Source organism: Meles meles, chromosome 6, assembly GCF_922984935.1.
Source record: "Meles meles chromosome 6, mMelMel3.1 paternal haplotype, whole genome shotgun sequence".
NCBI classification, from domain to species: domain Eukaryota; kingdom Metazoa; phylum Chordata; class Mammalia; order Carnivora; family Mustelidae; genus Meles; species Meles meles.
In genome coordinates this window covers 66,229,708-66,247,140 of record NC_060071.1, presented here as the reverse complement: position 1 = coordinate 66,247,140, position 17,433 = coordinate 66,229,708, and the positions used below count along the sequence as shown (strand labels likewise).

Genomic DNA, 17,433 nt, shown 5'->3' with positions numbered 1-17,433 from the left:
TATAAAGCAGAGAGACAGCATATAGTCTTGGGTCCTTAGAGACCTTAAGTGGATGAGCTTATCACCTTCTTTCCTATGTGGCAATTTGTGTTAATAACTAGAGAGAGACTTACAAATGGAGAAAATACAAGGTGTTTTGGAGCGTGTTCTTATATTTACATTTCATAGGTATTTCTGAAATGCACAGAGTTCATATTACTTATAATAAAATAATGAAGTTAAAGCTATAATACTAGATTCAGGAAGAGCTGGAAAATGTTCCAACTTTCCTGCCTTAGGTAGTATAAGAGTTGAGCAAATAAAAAATTTTTTTATCACATTCACCACTTAGTTACGTTTATAATCTAAAGAAGACTATTGTGAGGGGTGCTGGGTGGCTGAGTCAGTTAGGCGTCTGCCTTTCGCTCAGGTTATGCTCCTAGGGTCCTGGGATCCAGTCCTGCATCGGGCTCCTTGCTCAGTGAGGAGTTTGCTTCTCCCTCTGCCTGCTGCTCCCCATGCTTGTGCTCTCTCTCTCTCTGTGTCAAATAAATAAATAAAACCTTAAAAAAAAAAAAAAAAGTTGCACATGGCTAATACCTCATCCAGTCGCCTGCTATTGCTTGCTCTGACAGCAGATGTAGAGAGAAGAGCTGTTTTGCTCTTTACCAGGAATCTTTTATTCATGTCTCAATTAGAATAATGGCTGACACTTGCTTTTGGAAAGTGTTATGGTGTTTTGGGAAATTACATTCAAGTTTATCAGTACTTTGTATTTATGTACAAGGGTGTCTTCCCAGCTGGCTTTTAAGTCCTGGAAGTACAACCATGTCTTCTTTTTTTTATCCCACACTGTCCTTGCAGTGTGCCTGGCACCTAAATTTTCAACAAATGTTAGGAAAATTGAACTGAATCCTAGTTTGCCTAACAGGCTCCTACTAAGGAAATCTAAGAAAAATCAACTTGTCAGTGCATAAATACTGTTTTCTTAGATTTCCTTAGTAGGATACTAAACTAGGTGAAGCTATCATAATTATAGCCAGGATTGAAACAGAGATCTTATTATGAAAGCGTTTTTATCATTAGATTCTGAAACAGTATAGCAACCGTAAGAGAAAAAAAGATGCTGGGCCACGAATGTCCTCAGGTCAATAAAATTCTATGGATTTACACACATGCACACGGAAACACACACATACGCACATGAGGACATGTAAAACTGGTGAAATTTGATAAGCTCTGTGGATTGTACCCATGTCACTTTCCTGGTTTTGATAGTGTACTCTAGCTGTTTCAGGTGTTACTGTTGGAGCACACCGGGTGAAGAGGATTTCTCTATACTATTTTTGTAATTTTCTATGAATCTTTATTTTAGATTAAAAGTTAAAAAAATGCTGGACCAACAGTTTCAGAAATATAGGTAGTGATTAGAAACATTCAATTCTGTTGTGGCACCTTATAATTTAAACAATCCTTTTTAAAGTGTTTTGAGAAAGGAACATGTCTCTGAGGAGCGTATAGGAAGATCTTAACCTTGAATTCCACCCCAAGACTACACTGGTAGGTGACACAGTTACTAGTTAATAGGAAACTAAGATAGCATCAGATTGGATAAAGAAGAACCCTTGGTGCCTTTGCACATTATTGTCACAGTAAGGACACCCAGCAGTGTCACAAGTACCAGGGTAGTGTCATTATTCCCATTTTATGGAGACTTAGTTTAGACCCGTTGCCTGGGAAAACTCATGCTGCTGGAAGTGGTGTCTGAACCCAATTTCTGGCTCATTCAAAAAAGCCGAAGCTCTGGTCGTTTTTCACCATCTTTCCTTCTTTGGAGAGGTAGCCACAAATACAATAGCCACTGTGAAATAAATACTAACATGACTGGTTCATAAAAATGCAGTGAAAGAACTAAAAAGTTATATGAAGAATTATTTGAAATCTTTGTCAGCAATTAGTAGAATCATGTGATCCTGATATAAGAACATAAAAGTATCTATTAGAGTGTCCCAGTTATGTTAAGCATTGTTCAGCAATTTGAGAAGACTAATAAAACCCATAAATATCCACAGTGTTGGGAGCCTGAAACTAAAATGTGTTGAGCAGCCAGTTCATACAGTGTGCCACAACATTGCTGAAATCGGAGGATACAATAGAGATGAAGTCCACAGCTGACCAAGCTTCTTCTTAATCCTGTTAATCTCTTTCTAGATTTAGGAGTGGGACTGTTTAAACAGAGGTTACATCAAAATGCAGCAGGCTTGCCTCTTGCTTCGGGGGGACTTAGCTGTTTTAGGATTCCCCTGACTGTGATGACATTGGAGTTAAATTTCTCAGAAGGCACAGCTGGGCTGTTAGGGAAACAAAACAATCAGAGTTTGAGCTAGAGAGTAACAAGGGGGAACCTCCCATAAGTTAGAGGGCCAGGGAAGGTCTCTCTGTTTCTTTTGTTCTGTGCCTTCCATCCTTCTGCCTTCTGCCTTCTGCTGCTGGTCTCTTTTATCACCATCTTAGTAACAAACTTTTTTTTTTTTAATCTGAGGCCCAGCGGCATATGCTACAATTTCTAAGACATACGCTAATACTATAGTAAATGTAAGAAAATAATTCATAGTAAAAGGACATCTGGCATACAAACTGCTGAGGATCATTCCCTTGGCAGCCCAGTCTGGGCAGTGCATTTAGTGGCAGCAGTCTAAGTGCTCACACAGCAAGGCAGGTGCTGCCTCCTGGGTAGGGACTCCCTCTTTCAGGAGGCATGCCGCCCACTCTGCAAGAACCTCCATTTCCAGAGTCAGAGGAGAGGACTTAAGATCTGTGACTTCTGTTCCCATATGCTGGGTCTTAATCCATCTTCCTTTCTTGTATGTTTTCTGTAGCCCTCTAACTTTGACAATTTGGGGAAATCTATGCTATAACATGGGTAACTTAAGTCAACAAAAATATGACCGAAACAAAAATTCCCAGGTTTTATAACCATGCCTTTTCCAATTCCTTTGATCTTTTTAGTTTCCTTTTCTCCATTTTTCCCCCCTTTGGGGAATCTTGCAATAAATATTCTCGCAAGTGTTAGTTCTCAAAATGTTTTTAGAGTCACTAAAGGTTCTGCACTCATAATTCTTACATAGGTTCCCTGCCATCACCACCAGGCAATTCCCTGGGCACCAGCTGGGTATCCTGCAAAACTAGGTATCCAGTTTTGGCACTATCCACCCAGAGATAGATGGCATCAAATTCCACACATTAAGGACTCAATCCCAGAAGACCACCCTCCACTTCAGATGTCAATCCCAAGTCCTGGTTTTCACCTGTACTTCTGACTGACCTATGACTGTAATTCAGAGGTTCCTACAACCCTTCCTTGGGTTTGATTAATTTCCTAGAAGGGCTCACAGGACTTGGGAAACCAGTTTTCTCACCAGATTCCTGATTCATTACAAAGGGTATAATTTCAAAATAGCCAGATGGAGAAGACCATAGGGCAAGGTATGAGGAAAGTGTGTGGAGCCTCCAAGCCCTCTCCGAGGGCATCACTCTCAGCACCTCCATTATGTTTACCAACCAGGAGCTCTCCAAACTCCATCCTTTTGGGTTTTTGTGGCGGCTTCTTTATATAGGCACAATTGATTAAATCATTCACCATTGGTGATTGATTCATCTTCTAGCCCCTCTCCTCTTTACTGGAAGCCATGGGATAGGAAAGTTCCAAATCTCTAATCACAGGGTTGGTTCCTCTGGTGACCAGCCCCTATCTATAGGTGCTTTCCAAAAGTCACCTCATTAACAAAAACTCAGTGGTGGTGGAAAGGGGCTTGTTACGAATAAAAAGAGAGCCAGTTTACCTTTATGGCTTTGACATGGTTTTAGGAACTTGGGACTACAGATCAAATATTATAACAAAAGATACTCCTATTGTTCTTTTCTCTCAGGAAATGTTAAGCGTTTGGGGACCTGTGACCCAGCAACTGTGGGCAAATACCAAATATATATAAAAAATATATTTTGATTATGCAGTTGACCAAACTTATTTCTTATAAATCACAACACTGCATTCATACATAAGCTACTGTGTTAGATATTATGATGAACAAGATCAGACGAGTGCCAGCCTCTAGGAGCTTCCAGTCTGGGTAAAAGAGAGAAACCAACTAAATAATCATAAATAACTTTTACAATTTACAATTGATAGCATTTGGCCATCTTGTTCAGATGTTCTCTTCAGTAAGCCTCTAAAACTGTACACACTTGGTTTTCCTGTCTCACTAGCCACTTCTCCTTGCTTTGCTTTAGTGAGTCTTCTTTCTAACTAATGTTGGCAGTGCCTTAGGCCTTTGCCCTTGGACCTCTTTGCTACCTACTCTCCTTAGGTGATACCTGGTCCTATTGCTTTAAGTAATACCTATTTATATCTATATGCTGATGACTCTCAAGTTTGTAGTATACCCTTTTCCTCCCTAAACTCCCTAAAACTTTCAGTATCCTAGTCCTCAAACTCTTCTTTCCATTTCAGGAAATGACACCACGATTTATTACCAAATGGCTCAGGACAGAAATCTAAATTATTATTTATTCTTGGATACTAATAGGGTAAGAGAAATGATGAGGAGAGAATGAAGCTATAATCATAAAATTAAAAATCAGAAACAGTAGAGGGCAGTTTTTGTGAGATCATTATCTACATCACATCAGAGTTTGGAATTAATTTAATTTTATTTTTTTATTATGTTATTTTAGTCACCATACGGTACATCGTTAATTTTTGATAATAGTGTTCCTCGATTCATTGTTTGTGTATAACACCCAGTGTTCCATGCAATATGAGTTTTGGAATTTGAAGGCAAAAAAAATGAGGGGCACCTGGCTGGCTCAGTCTTAGAGCATGCAACTCTTGATCTTGAGGTTGTGAGTTCAAGCCCCATGTTAGATGGAGAGATTACTTTAAAAAAATCTTTTAAAAAAAGACCAAAAAATGAAATATTTAATATAAACCAGATAAAATGGCAGAGTTCTTTGTGATAATATGTACATACACCCATACCACATACAGCTGAAGAATTTTTCAACCCCCCCAGAACTGTAAGAAAGCCCAATGAACTTCTATAGACCCCTTAATCTAGATAGAACAGCTGTTAACATTGCTCACTTATTTAAGCTGAACCATATAAAAATAACTCCTTTTTGACCAAAAAAAAAAAGATCACATAAATGGTTAAAACTGAATACATATTTTCACATACAAACTTCCTTTTGCCACACCATCTGAAAGTAGATTTTAGATAAGATGCGTCATTATATATCTTATAAAAACAGAGATAATTCTCGTATATAACTACAAACCAGTACCCCAGCTGAGAAAAATCAGTATTAATTCAATATCATCATCCACATATAGTCCTTTTTCAAATTCCCCTCTTTGTACCATCTGGGTTTTTTTTTTTTAATCCTACTACAAAACTTATTTGTGAACACGGCAGCTTTCTCTTAAAGAATAAAATGGCAATGCTTATTGTTACCTTACTCTAGTTTTTTTCTTTATGGCCTAGCTTCTGACATCCGTGTTTGACAACAGCATCAAGACCTTTGGAGTAATTGAGAGTGATCCTTTTGACTGGGAAAAGACTGGAACAGATGGCTCCCTGACCACCACCACTACTTCTACCACCCCTCAGCTGCACACTCGCCTGACTCCTGCGGCCATCGGGTATGTCCCATGCAGATTATTTAGCAGTAGCTTTCTTAGGTGCACTGTGTTCGTAGAGACGTCTGTTATTTCCTCCAGATCCTTCAGATGACAAAATGCTGAGGCAGAGGAGAGAGCCTATGAATTTCCATGCATTAACATTGCTTTTATAGATGTCTTTGTTCACATTTACTTTTCTTAGAAAGTAGATCATACTTTGAAATAGAAGCTTCAAGCTTGTATGATTTGTTGATGTCAGATTTACAGTGGATTTTCAAAATGAGAAGGAATTGTTTGCATTTACTTCTTTTTTTGTTTTTTTTTTTTTTTTACTTTCATTTTATTTATTTTTTCAAGTTTGTTTGTTTTTTTAAGATTTATTTATTTACTTGAGAGAGCGAGCCAGGGGAGGGGTAGACAGATAGAGATAGACAGAATCCCAAGTGGACTGCCCACTGAGCCCATAGCAGGGCTCTATCCCATGACCTGAGATCATGACCTGAGCTGAAAATTAAGAGTCAGGTGCTTAACCAGCTGAGCTACCCAGGCACCCCAATTTGCATTTACTTCTAAAGAATATGTGCGACCTGGAAAGAATGAGCCACAATTGCACCTAACTGTACTGTGTTTAAGTTTAATATGAACAAAAAATGTAGCTTGTTCCTCTATGAAAGTGATTAAGTTTACAAAGTATATTAAGAACAGATTATGGTGTATTTCCATCATCTTGTGTATGTTTGTTTTCTTCTCTTCATGCATTAAATACAGTTGCTTTTGTTTGTTATTAAATAAATTGGTTCTCCCCCCCCTCCCCCATCCATTTTTACCTGCTCTGGTTGCTTTAAAATGTTTGGTTAACAAAGAAAAAAAGCAAATAGGGAAAAATCATCTTATAATTGGGGAAGTTTATCACTAGTCCATTGTTTGATTTTATATTGAAAGTTGGGATCACTAGAGCTTATTGAATCAGAAAAGCTTACATGGACTTGTTTAACTAGGTATGATATCCTTGATTAGCTACTCTAAGAGTTCTTAAGTGAGGGGCCCTGACTAGCTAGATTAGAATCATCACAGAGATTTGTTTAAAGTACTTGTTAAAATAAATAAATAAAATCTTTAAAAAAAACAAACACATGAGATACTCCTAACACTAGCTGAGTGAACCATCCAACTCTAAGTAAATACTAGCAACAGAGCTAGAGCCTTTCTAAAATTTTGATTCTTGTTTTCATGCCTTTGTTCTCCTTCTCCTTTGATTGTTGTTAGAAGTAGGTGAGTCTCAAACTTGTAGAAATCCAGACGATAAGGAGTTCAGGGTAACTGAAGTCAGTGAAGACAGTTTAAGTTCCCATCTCCCAATGTTTCCTCCTAAAATAAAGCAATAATAAGAAAGAAGAAGTAAAACTATGCAAAACCACATCCTCAACATAATTTGAAGATAGAGGATACCTAGTCTAAACTCCCAAATAAGTAAAAAGAGAAACCAAAACCACCAACTCTCTCGTGCTCCCGCCTCACTCAACTCTGCCCCAAGGCTTTATAAAGGCAGATCAGTAAAAACCGTGCAGAGGAAGAGAATTTGAAATAGGACTTAAGGTTGATTTTAAGCCAACACCAGAAAAACTAATCCCATCCTACAAATGTAATTACTTGGAAGTGTTCAGGTAGACAGGTAAAAATGGGCATGATTCAAAACATACAGCTTCTGGAAGAAAGAAAGAAGAAAAAGGACAAAAAAGACAAGAGAAAATGCCTTTTATCAGTTGAGCAGTGAAGGAAAAAAACATTTATGTGTTTGGATCCAATCAGGAGAGAGAAACTGCATAGTAATTTGAACAGGGGAAGATGATACAAGGAATTAGTAGCTATAATACAGAACTGGAGTAATGTGGGATAGACTAGTAGGAAGTAGAGAATACAGGAATAGCAAATATCAAGTAAAGCTCCTACTCCAGGGGCTGAGATTAAGCATCCCAAGACAGAGCCCCATCAGCCCCAGGGCTGAGTCCTGACCTTGTTGGAGAGCATATGTCCGTTGCTTATTGGATGGCGGGGAAGTCACTCTGATGCCTGGTAGAATTTGCTGAAAATCTGCCCTCTGGAACTTAATGGAAATCTATTCCCTGGGGTGGCAGAGAAAGCTAATTACTTTCTTCTAGATAGTGAGAAGTGCTCAGGGAAGCTGTTGGTTGCTGCGGTCTTTGTGCTGCAAGAGACAGGTGCTGAAGATGCTGGGATGTGGCAGGATCCTTGTGCCAGGGAGAGCCACACGCACTGGAGAGCACTCTCCTCCTGCAGTGTCTCTCCAGTGCCCTCTACTGACAGAACTCCAGGGCTAGCTGGCAAAGGAAAATAGCTAAAGGGCTCAGATCTACTTTCATAGAACTGGCAAAAAAGATGAATTTCAAGTTGAAGGCAATACATCAATAATCACAGAAGGGCAAAGGGGAAGTAAAATTTAACAGCCTACAAAGGGAGAACAATGAAATCAGAGGATACTGTGTCTCTCTGACCATAAAAACAAATAAAAATCCCCTAAATTGTTTGGACTTTGCCACATTGACAGGAGAAGGCACTAATTAAACAACTAATCTCATGAAATACTCTAATACCACAAAAATGAACAGATTTGAAGTGAAAGATTTCAAAGATCCATAAAATGTTACTGAAAAAAATCAAAAGAGAAAATCTAATTCATGCTAAGGGAATTTCCCCTCAGAGAAGTAGCCATGAAGAAGAAGAAAACTATAAAATAAAACCCCAAATGGAAGCAAATATACTTGTGCATTCAAAGATAAGGACAACTACCTTGAATCAGAAAGTTAAAAACTAAGAACAGAAATAGACCACAAGGTAGAGGGGGATGGGAGAAAAAGGAAAAGGAGAAGAGAGAGGAAGAAATGAGAGTTGATTGAGGTCAGGAAAGAAATGGAAGCAAAAGATGTCTTAGAAGTGAAAAAATTATGAAGTTGCACAAAGGAGAGTAGGTGCAAATGAAAATTTAATAAAGGGCATTGACTAAAGGCAGAAGGGGGAAAAAGCCCTAAGAGAATGAAAATAAATCATGTAAAAGGACTAAAGGGGTGCCTGGGTGGCCCAGTCCTTTAAGTGTCTAACTCTTGATTTCCACTCAGGTCATGATCTCTGGGTGGTGAGATTGAGCCCTGTGTCCACCTCCACACTTAGTGTGGAGTCTGCTTAAGATTCTCTCTCACCGATTATGCTGAGTGAAATAAGTCAAGCAGAGAGAGTCAAGTATCATATGGTTTCGCTTATTTGTGGAGCATAACAAATGACATGGAGGACATTGGGAGATGGAGAGGAGAGGGAAGTTGAGGGAAATTGGAGGGGGAGGTGAACCATGAGAGACTATGGACTCTGAAAAACAACCTGAGGGTTTTGAAGGGGCGGGGGGGTAGGAGGTTGGGGGAACCAGGTGGTGGGTAATAGGGGGGCACGTATTGCATGGAGCACTGGGTGTGGTGCAAAAACAATAAATACTGTTACGCTGAAAAATAAATAAATAAAAATTTAAAAAAACAAAAAAAAATAAGATTCTCTCTCACCAGGGCGCCTGTGTGGCTCAGTGGTTTAAGCCTCTGCCTTCAGCTTAGGTCATGATCTCAGGGTCCTGGGATCAAGCCCCGCATAGGGGCTCTCTGCTCATCGGGGAGCCTGCTTTCCCCTACTGTCTCTGCCTGCCTCTCTGCCAGCTTGTGATCTCTCTCTCTGTCAAATAAATAAATAAACTCTTAAAAAAAAAAAAGATTCTCTCTCACATTCTGCCCCTTCTCCCCCCCAAAAAAACATTTAAAAGGACTAGAGTGAAAGTAGTGCAAATGGAATGCAGACAAGGGATAGCACTTGTTCAAGTCCCTGAAGGACAATACCATTGAAACCTGAGAAACTCAGTGGCAAGGTGAAATAAGAAAGTGGGACTAAGAGCATTTTTTTAAAAAAGATTTTTATTTATTTATTTGACAGAGACACAGTGAGAGAGGGAACACAAGCAGGGGGAGTGGGAGAGGGAGAAGCAGGCTTCCTGCTGAACAGGGAGCCCAATGTGGGGCTTGATCCCAGGACCCTGGGATCATGACCCGAGCCGAAGGCAGACGCTTACCTGACTAAGCCACCCAGGTACCCCTTTAATACGGTGTTTATTAATATTTAGTCCTGAGAATCCCATCAGTCACCTTTAGGAAGCAAAAACTACAGAGGATCCAGGGAGGTATAGCTAGAAACACATGAGTAATTGTAGATCCTAATATGTAACTCAGTACAAGACGGATCAAGTGAACAAAGAATAAGAAATAGATAAAGAATAGGATCAATAAGATAGATCTTTAACTCTATACCCTGATAATAGAGCTTGTGCCTTCTGCTCAAGTGCCTCTGATAAAAATTGATCATTTATTAGGTCATCAGGAAAGCATATAAGTAGACCCATAAAGCACAAGTATTATACTATCTGATCACACTACAGTAGAACTAGAAATTTCCAACAAGAACAAAAATGTCAAAAGCCCATCCTTCTGGAAACTTAGAAACCTATCAAAGTACTCTTTTTTTTTTTAAACATTTAAAGCTAAGATCAGAGGGAAATTCTTGGTATTAAATAAGGAGCTACATAACGTCAGTATGTCCTATTACTGATGGTATTAATGTTGTTAATTGGGCTAGGGTGATATTAGCTAGGTTTCTCCACTGTGAAGTTACTATCTTTGCTTTGTAAGAAGTATTTTGTGGGGGGGCGCCTGGGTGGCTCAGTGGGTTAAGGCCTCTGCCTTTCGCTCAGGTCATGATCCCAGGGTCCTGGGATCGAGCCCCACAAGGGGCTCTCTGCTTGTCAGGGAGCCTGCTTCCTCCTCTCTCTCTTTCTGCCTGCCTCGCTCCCTACTTGTGATCTCTATCTGTCAAATAAATAAATAAAATCTTTAAAAAAAAAAAAGTATTTTGTGGGAAGATACTTTGAAACAATTCGAATAAACTTGTTTTTCATCATAATTTTGCCCACAAGTTAATTTAGAGTCTGTCTGTGAATCTACCTGAAAAGTATAAGGCCTACAGGCCTAGCATTTAAGAAGTGGGTGAATTTGCTGACCTCTGAATTAAAATACTGATTCTTTAGCAGATCTAAATATCTGTGGGCTGTGCTGTCTCTGTCCTCACTACCACTGCCTTTCTAGAGCTAAGGCAGCCACAGACAGTGTAAATGAAGGAGCAGTACTCTTGCCATACTACTTGATTGACAAGAATAGGTGAGCAGGTCAGATGTGGCCCACAGCCCTAGTTGGCCAGCCTTGCCTTAGGTGATGGGGAAGAGAGTGTGAAAAGGATGTCCATTCTTTCTGCTTTTCTTGATGTCTCTCTGATTCTTCCATACATGTCCTTACTTTTCTTCCTTAATCTGCTTCTGTAATTTATACCTTACCTGCAACCACCCAACACAGACCACATGTTAATAATACTCTGATGTATACATATGCACTCATTCGACTCCTGAATGTAATACAATTTTTCGGGGAAGGAATTTCTTTCCATATCTCAAACTCCAGATTTGGATCAGAATTATAGGAGAAGGAAGAAAATAGTAATTATGTAAGAAGTAAAAATGGGCAAATAAATGCAGAGAGGAACCTGAGTCATGTGGAAGAGAGCCCATGTGAGGAAGCTGTGGGAGCCCCTTGAAGTATTTGGTATCAGAGAGAAGAGGGAAACCAGGATAGAGTAAAAATAGAAGCAGTTCACAGGTCAAGGTGTGCTTTGTTTCCTCAGGAGTGGAGAAGGAGATGCCAAGGAACTGGGGTAGTTGGAAAGAAGCAGAATAGTAGCTTAGGCATAGGAAAAAAAGGATTTGGAAGAATACTGATGAAAATGGGAAAAAATGTGGGGCTAGTAGACTGAACTTACTGAATTCAGATATTGATTCTTTTGCTACTCCCTTTCCTCATGAACAGAGGGAATTCTTTCAATAAACATTTGGATTACCGTGTAGCACATCTATGTTGGTGTCCTTTTATGCGTCAATCAGTAAAGGATATTGAAGTTCTATCTGAAAAATCTTTGGAGCTCCTCACTGGCTCTCACCACTTCCCCACACAGGCTCTCTTCCACATGACTCAGGTTCCTCTCTGCATTTATTTGCCCATTTTTACTCCTTACATAATTACTATTTTCTCCCTTCTCCTGTAACTCTGATCCAAATCTGGAGTTCGAGCTATGGAAAGAAAGAAATTCCTTCCCAGCAAAATTATCCTACATTCAGGAGTCGAGTGAGTGCAAAAGTGTATGTGAGAGTATTATTTATGAACTTCATGAACTTTATTTATCTTTGAACTTTAATAATTACTTTTAGAATAAACCTTTTCATAGGAACTATTTTAGGCCAAACTACCTTTTTTTTTCTTTTTTCCTTTTCCTTTTTTTTTTTTTTTTTCCAATTCCCTTTACAGTGTGTTCCCAGTTTCAGAACTACAAGAACTGTTTTACAGGGCTGTAAGGTTTTTTCCCTGGGAGCTCTTATTAGTGCTTTTCTAAATTATACGTACAACATACCGAGAAGAGATTCATCGTCTACTGTTGACCCAATAGGGAGAGATGGTAACGAAGGTCATCAGCTCAGGCAGGACAAGTCCCTGAAGAATGACTGATCTTTGTTCTCACAACATGACATATGGATGACACGTGGGTCAGGTGTAGTCCTTACGCTTGCAGCGGTTCACTGAGAAGACGCCTATCTTCCCACTCAGAAGAATTGTGTGTGTCAGTATAGTCTACTGAAAACCGGTTCTTCTCTACTTTTAGACATTCCAGATCACTTAGAAAAGATTTCACTGTGTGGTAAATATTGTGTTCAGTCAGCAGTATTGAAAAACAAAACAAACTAGTGTACAAAGTAGAGTTGCAGAACATGTAAGCTGACAGGAACCTGATCACTTAAAAAGTGATAACAGAACTGGAAAAAGCTCCTCACAAGCCAGAACTCTGAGGGAGAGACAACCAGTCATATAAATAGGACACGGAATTACTTTGAAAGAAATATAATGACAAATGTCAATATTTTTTTATTTTGTTGCTGGTCAGTTCATGCAGTTCTGTATAATTGTTCTGTATAATTACAGTATTTCTAGTTTCACCCAGAGGGCAAGAATTTTCTTTCTCCTCTTTATGTTCCTAGAGCCTTGCATAGAGTAGATACTTGTAAAAAGTCTGTAAATGAAGAAGCAAATGTACATTTTACACTATTAAATATATGTAACTGATCTCATACCTGCTTATGTCATAATGACATTTGACATTTTTCTGTTTATAATTTTTGTTACTCAGCAAAAAATGGGTAAAGAGTAGAAAATATTAAAATTAACACAAGACTTATTAGAAAATAGACCAAATATTTCTTTTTTTAATTTTTAATTTTTTAAAAAAGATTTTATTTATTTATTTGACAGAGATCACAAGTAGGCAGAGAGGCAGGCAGAGAGAGAGGAAGGGAAGCAGGCTCCCTGCTGAGCAGAGAGCCTGACGTGGGGCCTGATCCCAGGACTCTGAGATCATGACCTGAGCCAAAGGCAGAGGCCTTAAACCACTGAGCCAACCACTGCCCGTAGACCAAATATTTCTTACTTTTAAAGTGATTCTTAAATCAGTGAGTTATTGTATTAAAATTTGTATTTTTAGATCATCCTGCAAATTTTCCTCCTCAAAAATAGAAGTTTTGGGGCACCTGTGTGGCTGGCAGTTAAGCATCTGACTCTTGACTTCAGCTCAGTTTATGATCTCAGGGTCATGAGACTGAGACCTGCGTTGGACTCCACACTGTGTGTGGAGCCTGCTTAAGATTCTCTCTCTCCCTCTTCCTCTGCCCCTCGCCCCTCAAAAAAAATAGTTTTATTTTGTAGAATTGGCATGGCCTAAGTTTCTGAGGTTTTATTTTTATTTTGTTTTACTCTTCTAATTATGTATAAACTTGATCATTTAAATTCAGAAGCAAAATGTAATATAGTCTCATAGTAATCTTTGATTTTGGTATTTTAAAGTTCTACCTTTCTTTCACCCCACATTTTTAGGATTGCCAATGCCACTCCCATCCCAGGAGACTTGCTTCGGGAAAATACAGATGAGGTGTTTCCAGATGAACAGCTTAGTGATGGGGAGAATGGCATCCCTGTTGGTGTGTCACCAGATAAATTGCCGGGATCTTTGGGACACCCACGTCCCCAGGAGAAGGATGTCTGGGAAGAGATGGATGCCAACAGGAACAAGATAAAGCTTGGGATTTGTAAGGTGCGTATTTCTTGCATAGGACGGGGTTTCTTTCCTAAGTGCTTAATATTTTCCTTCTGTTGCTGTAGCAAAGTATCATGATTCTTAATTTTGGATGAAAAATAGATAGAAAATTGTTTTACTAGTGATTTATCTATTTGTAGTTACAACATCTTGGCTAATGTTGCCCATAACAGTGAGATATAGACACTAAACATTAATTTTCATCTTGTATTTGGTGGAAAAGATGAAGGCATTAAAAAAAAAATAACACTGAGGCTAAAAGAAGAGACATCTGTAGGTCAGAAGTTAATAGTCTTTCTAAATAATGTGACAAGACTCTTGGCCCCTTCTTTAGTGTGGACCTATGGAGCTAGGAGTACGTGTTGTGAAGATTGTCTTAAGTGGAGGTGGGGAAATAAGGGCTAGAAATGGAAAGCACCAAACTAATGAGAAGCTGATAAAGTGGATGTTGAATAATTGACATGATTTTTTCTTCCTTAGGATTCTAAACAGTACCAATTTTTAAGTATGGGGAGAGATACAGATTTCTGAATTAAATGGTGAATTTTTAGTACTCTTGCAGTACTCTTTAGCACTCAAATTTCTTTTTGATCTTACTGTCCTTGTCATTTCCATTTTCATAGAAGATAAGATGAAGCTAAATGGGAATGGAGGGGCAGTGAATTATGAACCAATTAGTTTTTGGTGCTTCTTATGATTTTATGAAGGTTTAGTTGAGATGGAAGTTAAATTTATAGGTGTAAAATGAGACTTTGGGCTCATACCTGTTAACATCGTTGATAGAAAGTTGGCTAGTCGTGCTTTGTGAGACGTATCTTTGAAGGAATTTTCATGATCAATTCTGAGGGGCTTGGTCTGTCTTCAGACAAGGTACATACTGTATTGTTAAACTTAATAATTAAAAAAATTAACAGCGTATACATTCAGTCATGGGAGTCACTTTGTAAAATCATTCTCTGCATAGATATGACATGCTGCTCTGTGGTCTGGCTATTGAAAAAGCCCTCTCTGGAACTCTCCTGCACTGCTGGTGGGAATGCATCTGGTGCAGTCACTCAGGAAAACAGTATGGAGGTTCCTCAAAAAGTTAAAAATAGAACTGCCCTATGACCCAGCGAGTTGCATGGATATAAACATTAGTGATTCAAAGGGACACATACACCCTGATGTTTATAGCAGCAATGTCCACAATAGCCAAACTATGGAAGGAACCCAGATGTCCATTGACAGATGAATGGGTAAAAGAGATGTGGTATATCTGCAATGGAATATTACTCAGCCATCAAAAAGAATGAAATCTTGCCATTTGCAGTGATGTTGGTAGAACTAGAGGGTATTATGCTAAGCAAAATAAGTCAGTCAGAGAAAGACAAATACAAGATGATTTCACTCTTATGTAGAATTTAAGATGAACATAGAGGAAGGGAAGGAAAAATAAAATAAGATAAAAACAGAAGGAGGCAAACCATAGGGGACTCTCAACTGTAAGAAACAAACAGCGTTGCTGGAAAGAAGGTGGATGGGGGGGTTGGGGTAATTGTGTGATGAGCATTAAGGAGGGCACTTGTGATGAGACCTGGGTGTTATATGCAACTGATGAGTCACTAAATTCTACCCCTGAAACTAATAATACACTATATGTTAACAAATTTGAATTAAAATAAAAGAATTCTTTAAAAGAAAAATAAACTATTTAAAAAAAAAGACAAAAGAAGAAGCCCTATGTGGACTAATAGTAATCAGGAATAGGTAGTGAAATGTAGTCAAGAAGTCAGTGTCAAATTTTTATAATGTCGACTATAACTGTCTTATAGTAAAAAAGAAAAAACTGTTCTTATAGTAAAAAAACCTTTTGTGACATTCTCAGTTGCCAGCCCACATGAGTATCTCTGTGTGTATGAGACTGTGAAATGGCACTTGACCTGGAGATGACTTATTTAGTTTCTTTCACCCATCATCACAATTTAATCTGTATTTAGTTCTCTTCTATTTGTTAATTCCTTCCTTTAATTTTTTTAAAGATTTTTTTATTTATTTGAGGGAGAGGAAGAGAGGGAGAGGCAGAGGGAGAAGCATAGGGAGAAGCAGACTCTCCACTGAACAGGAAGCCCAATGTGGGTCTTGATCCCAGAACCTCGGGATCATGACCTGAGCTGAAGGAAGACAGCTTAACTGACTGAGCCACCCAGACACCCAATTCCTTCCTTTTCAAAAACATTACTCAAATTATATTACTAGTATTGTTTTGGGTTTGTTTTTTTTTTTTTTTTTTTTTTGAGAGGGGGAAGAGAGGCGGGGGAGGAGTTGAGGGGAAGGGTGAGAAAAAATCTTAAGCAGGCTCGAAGCTCTGTGAGAGCCCCACGCAGGGCTTGGTCTCTCGATCCTGAGATTATGACCTGAGCCAAAACAAAGAGTCGGACACTTAAACAACCGAGCCATCCAGATACTCTGGTATTGCTTTGTTGTTGTTGTTGTTTTAAATATCAGTGATGTTTGTCTGGATTTTTCAAAGATGTTTACTATATCCTTGCATTTTTGAAAGTCCTGGACTTGTCTTCTTTCTTCCTGAAGTATTTCCATTAGAAGTTCCTTTAGTTGAGGTCTTTGGGGACTCTCTCAATTTTTACTTAGTTGTAAATGTATTTATTTTAGCATCATTCTTTTTTTTTTTCTTCATGGGCATCAAAGCAAGGTTTATTGAACGATAGCAAAATGATAGTACAAAGCTTCCAAGGAGGGAGGGGCCCTGAGAGGGTTGCCCAGCATCATTCTTTAAAGAGAGTTTATACTAGATTCAGAGTTTTTGACTGACAGTTATTTTTCCTCTGGATTCAATTACTGGTGTTCAGAAGTCTGTTACTCTTACTTTTTTTTTCTTTGTAGATGGTCCATTGCTCTCTGTCTTTGCTACCCCAGCGGCTTTTTAACTTTTCTTTTTGTCTTTGGTGTTCTGCATTTTATCTAGAGTGTGCGTAGGCTTACATTTCTTTTCATTTATCCTGCTTAGGATAGCTTGTTTCCTGAATCTTTGATTCATAGTTTCATATCATTTCTAGGAGATGTACAGCTATTTCCTACCAAAATATTTCCACTAATTCATTCTTTTTGTTCTCTCATCCTGGGACTCTACGTGAACATATGCTATTTCATTCTGTTATATAATTTCTTTTTTTTTTTTTCTGTTTTTTTTTTTCCCCTCCTGCTGTGCTCCATTCTAGGTGGTTTCTTTTGCTATGTCTTCTAGGTCATTGGTTAATAATTTTGGCTTTTTCTGGGTAATTTGATGTTTAACTTGTTAATTGAATATTTAATATTAAATTCATCAGTTAATCTCAAATAATCCCTTGTTGATCTTTGTGATAATGACTTTTATTTATTTAAACATTTGATGCATAACAGTTCTGTATTCTGTATCTTTTTTTTTTTTTTAAGATTTTATTTATTTATTTGACAGAGAGAGATCACAAGTAGACAGAGAAGCAGGCAGA

The 17,433-nt window shown here is 38.5% G+C and overlaps 1 protein-coding gene across 5 annotated transcripts in view; it reads left to right on the top strand.

Annotated features, from left to right (window-relative positions):
* The window catches only part of TTBK2 (tau tubulin kinase 2), a 153,502-nt gene that overhangs the window by 112,792 nt on the left and 23,277 nt on the right, over window positions 1-17,433 (top strand). For all 5 annotated transcript variants that reach the window (XM_046008710.1, XM_046008711.1, XM_046008712.1 and 2 more), the window contains 2 exons: window positions 5,523-5,680; window positions 13,726-13,942. In XM_046008710.1, the coding sequence (XP_045864666.1) occupies window positions 5,523-5,680; window positions 13,726-13,942 (375 nt within the window). The remainder of the gene's footprint in view (window positions 1-5,522; window positions 5,681-13,725; window positions 13,943-17,433) is intronic.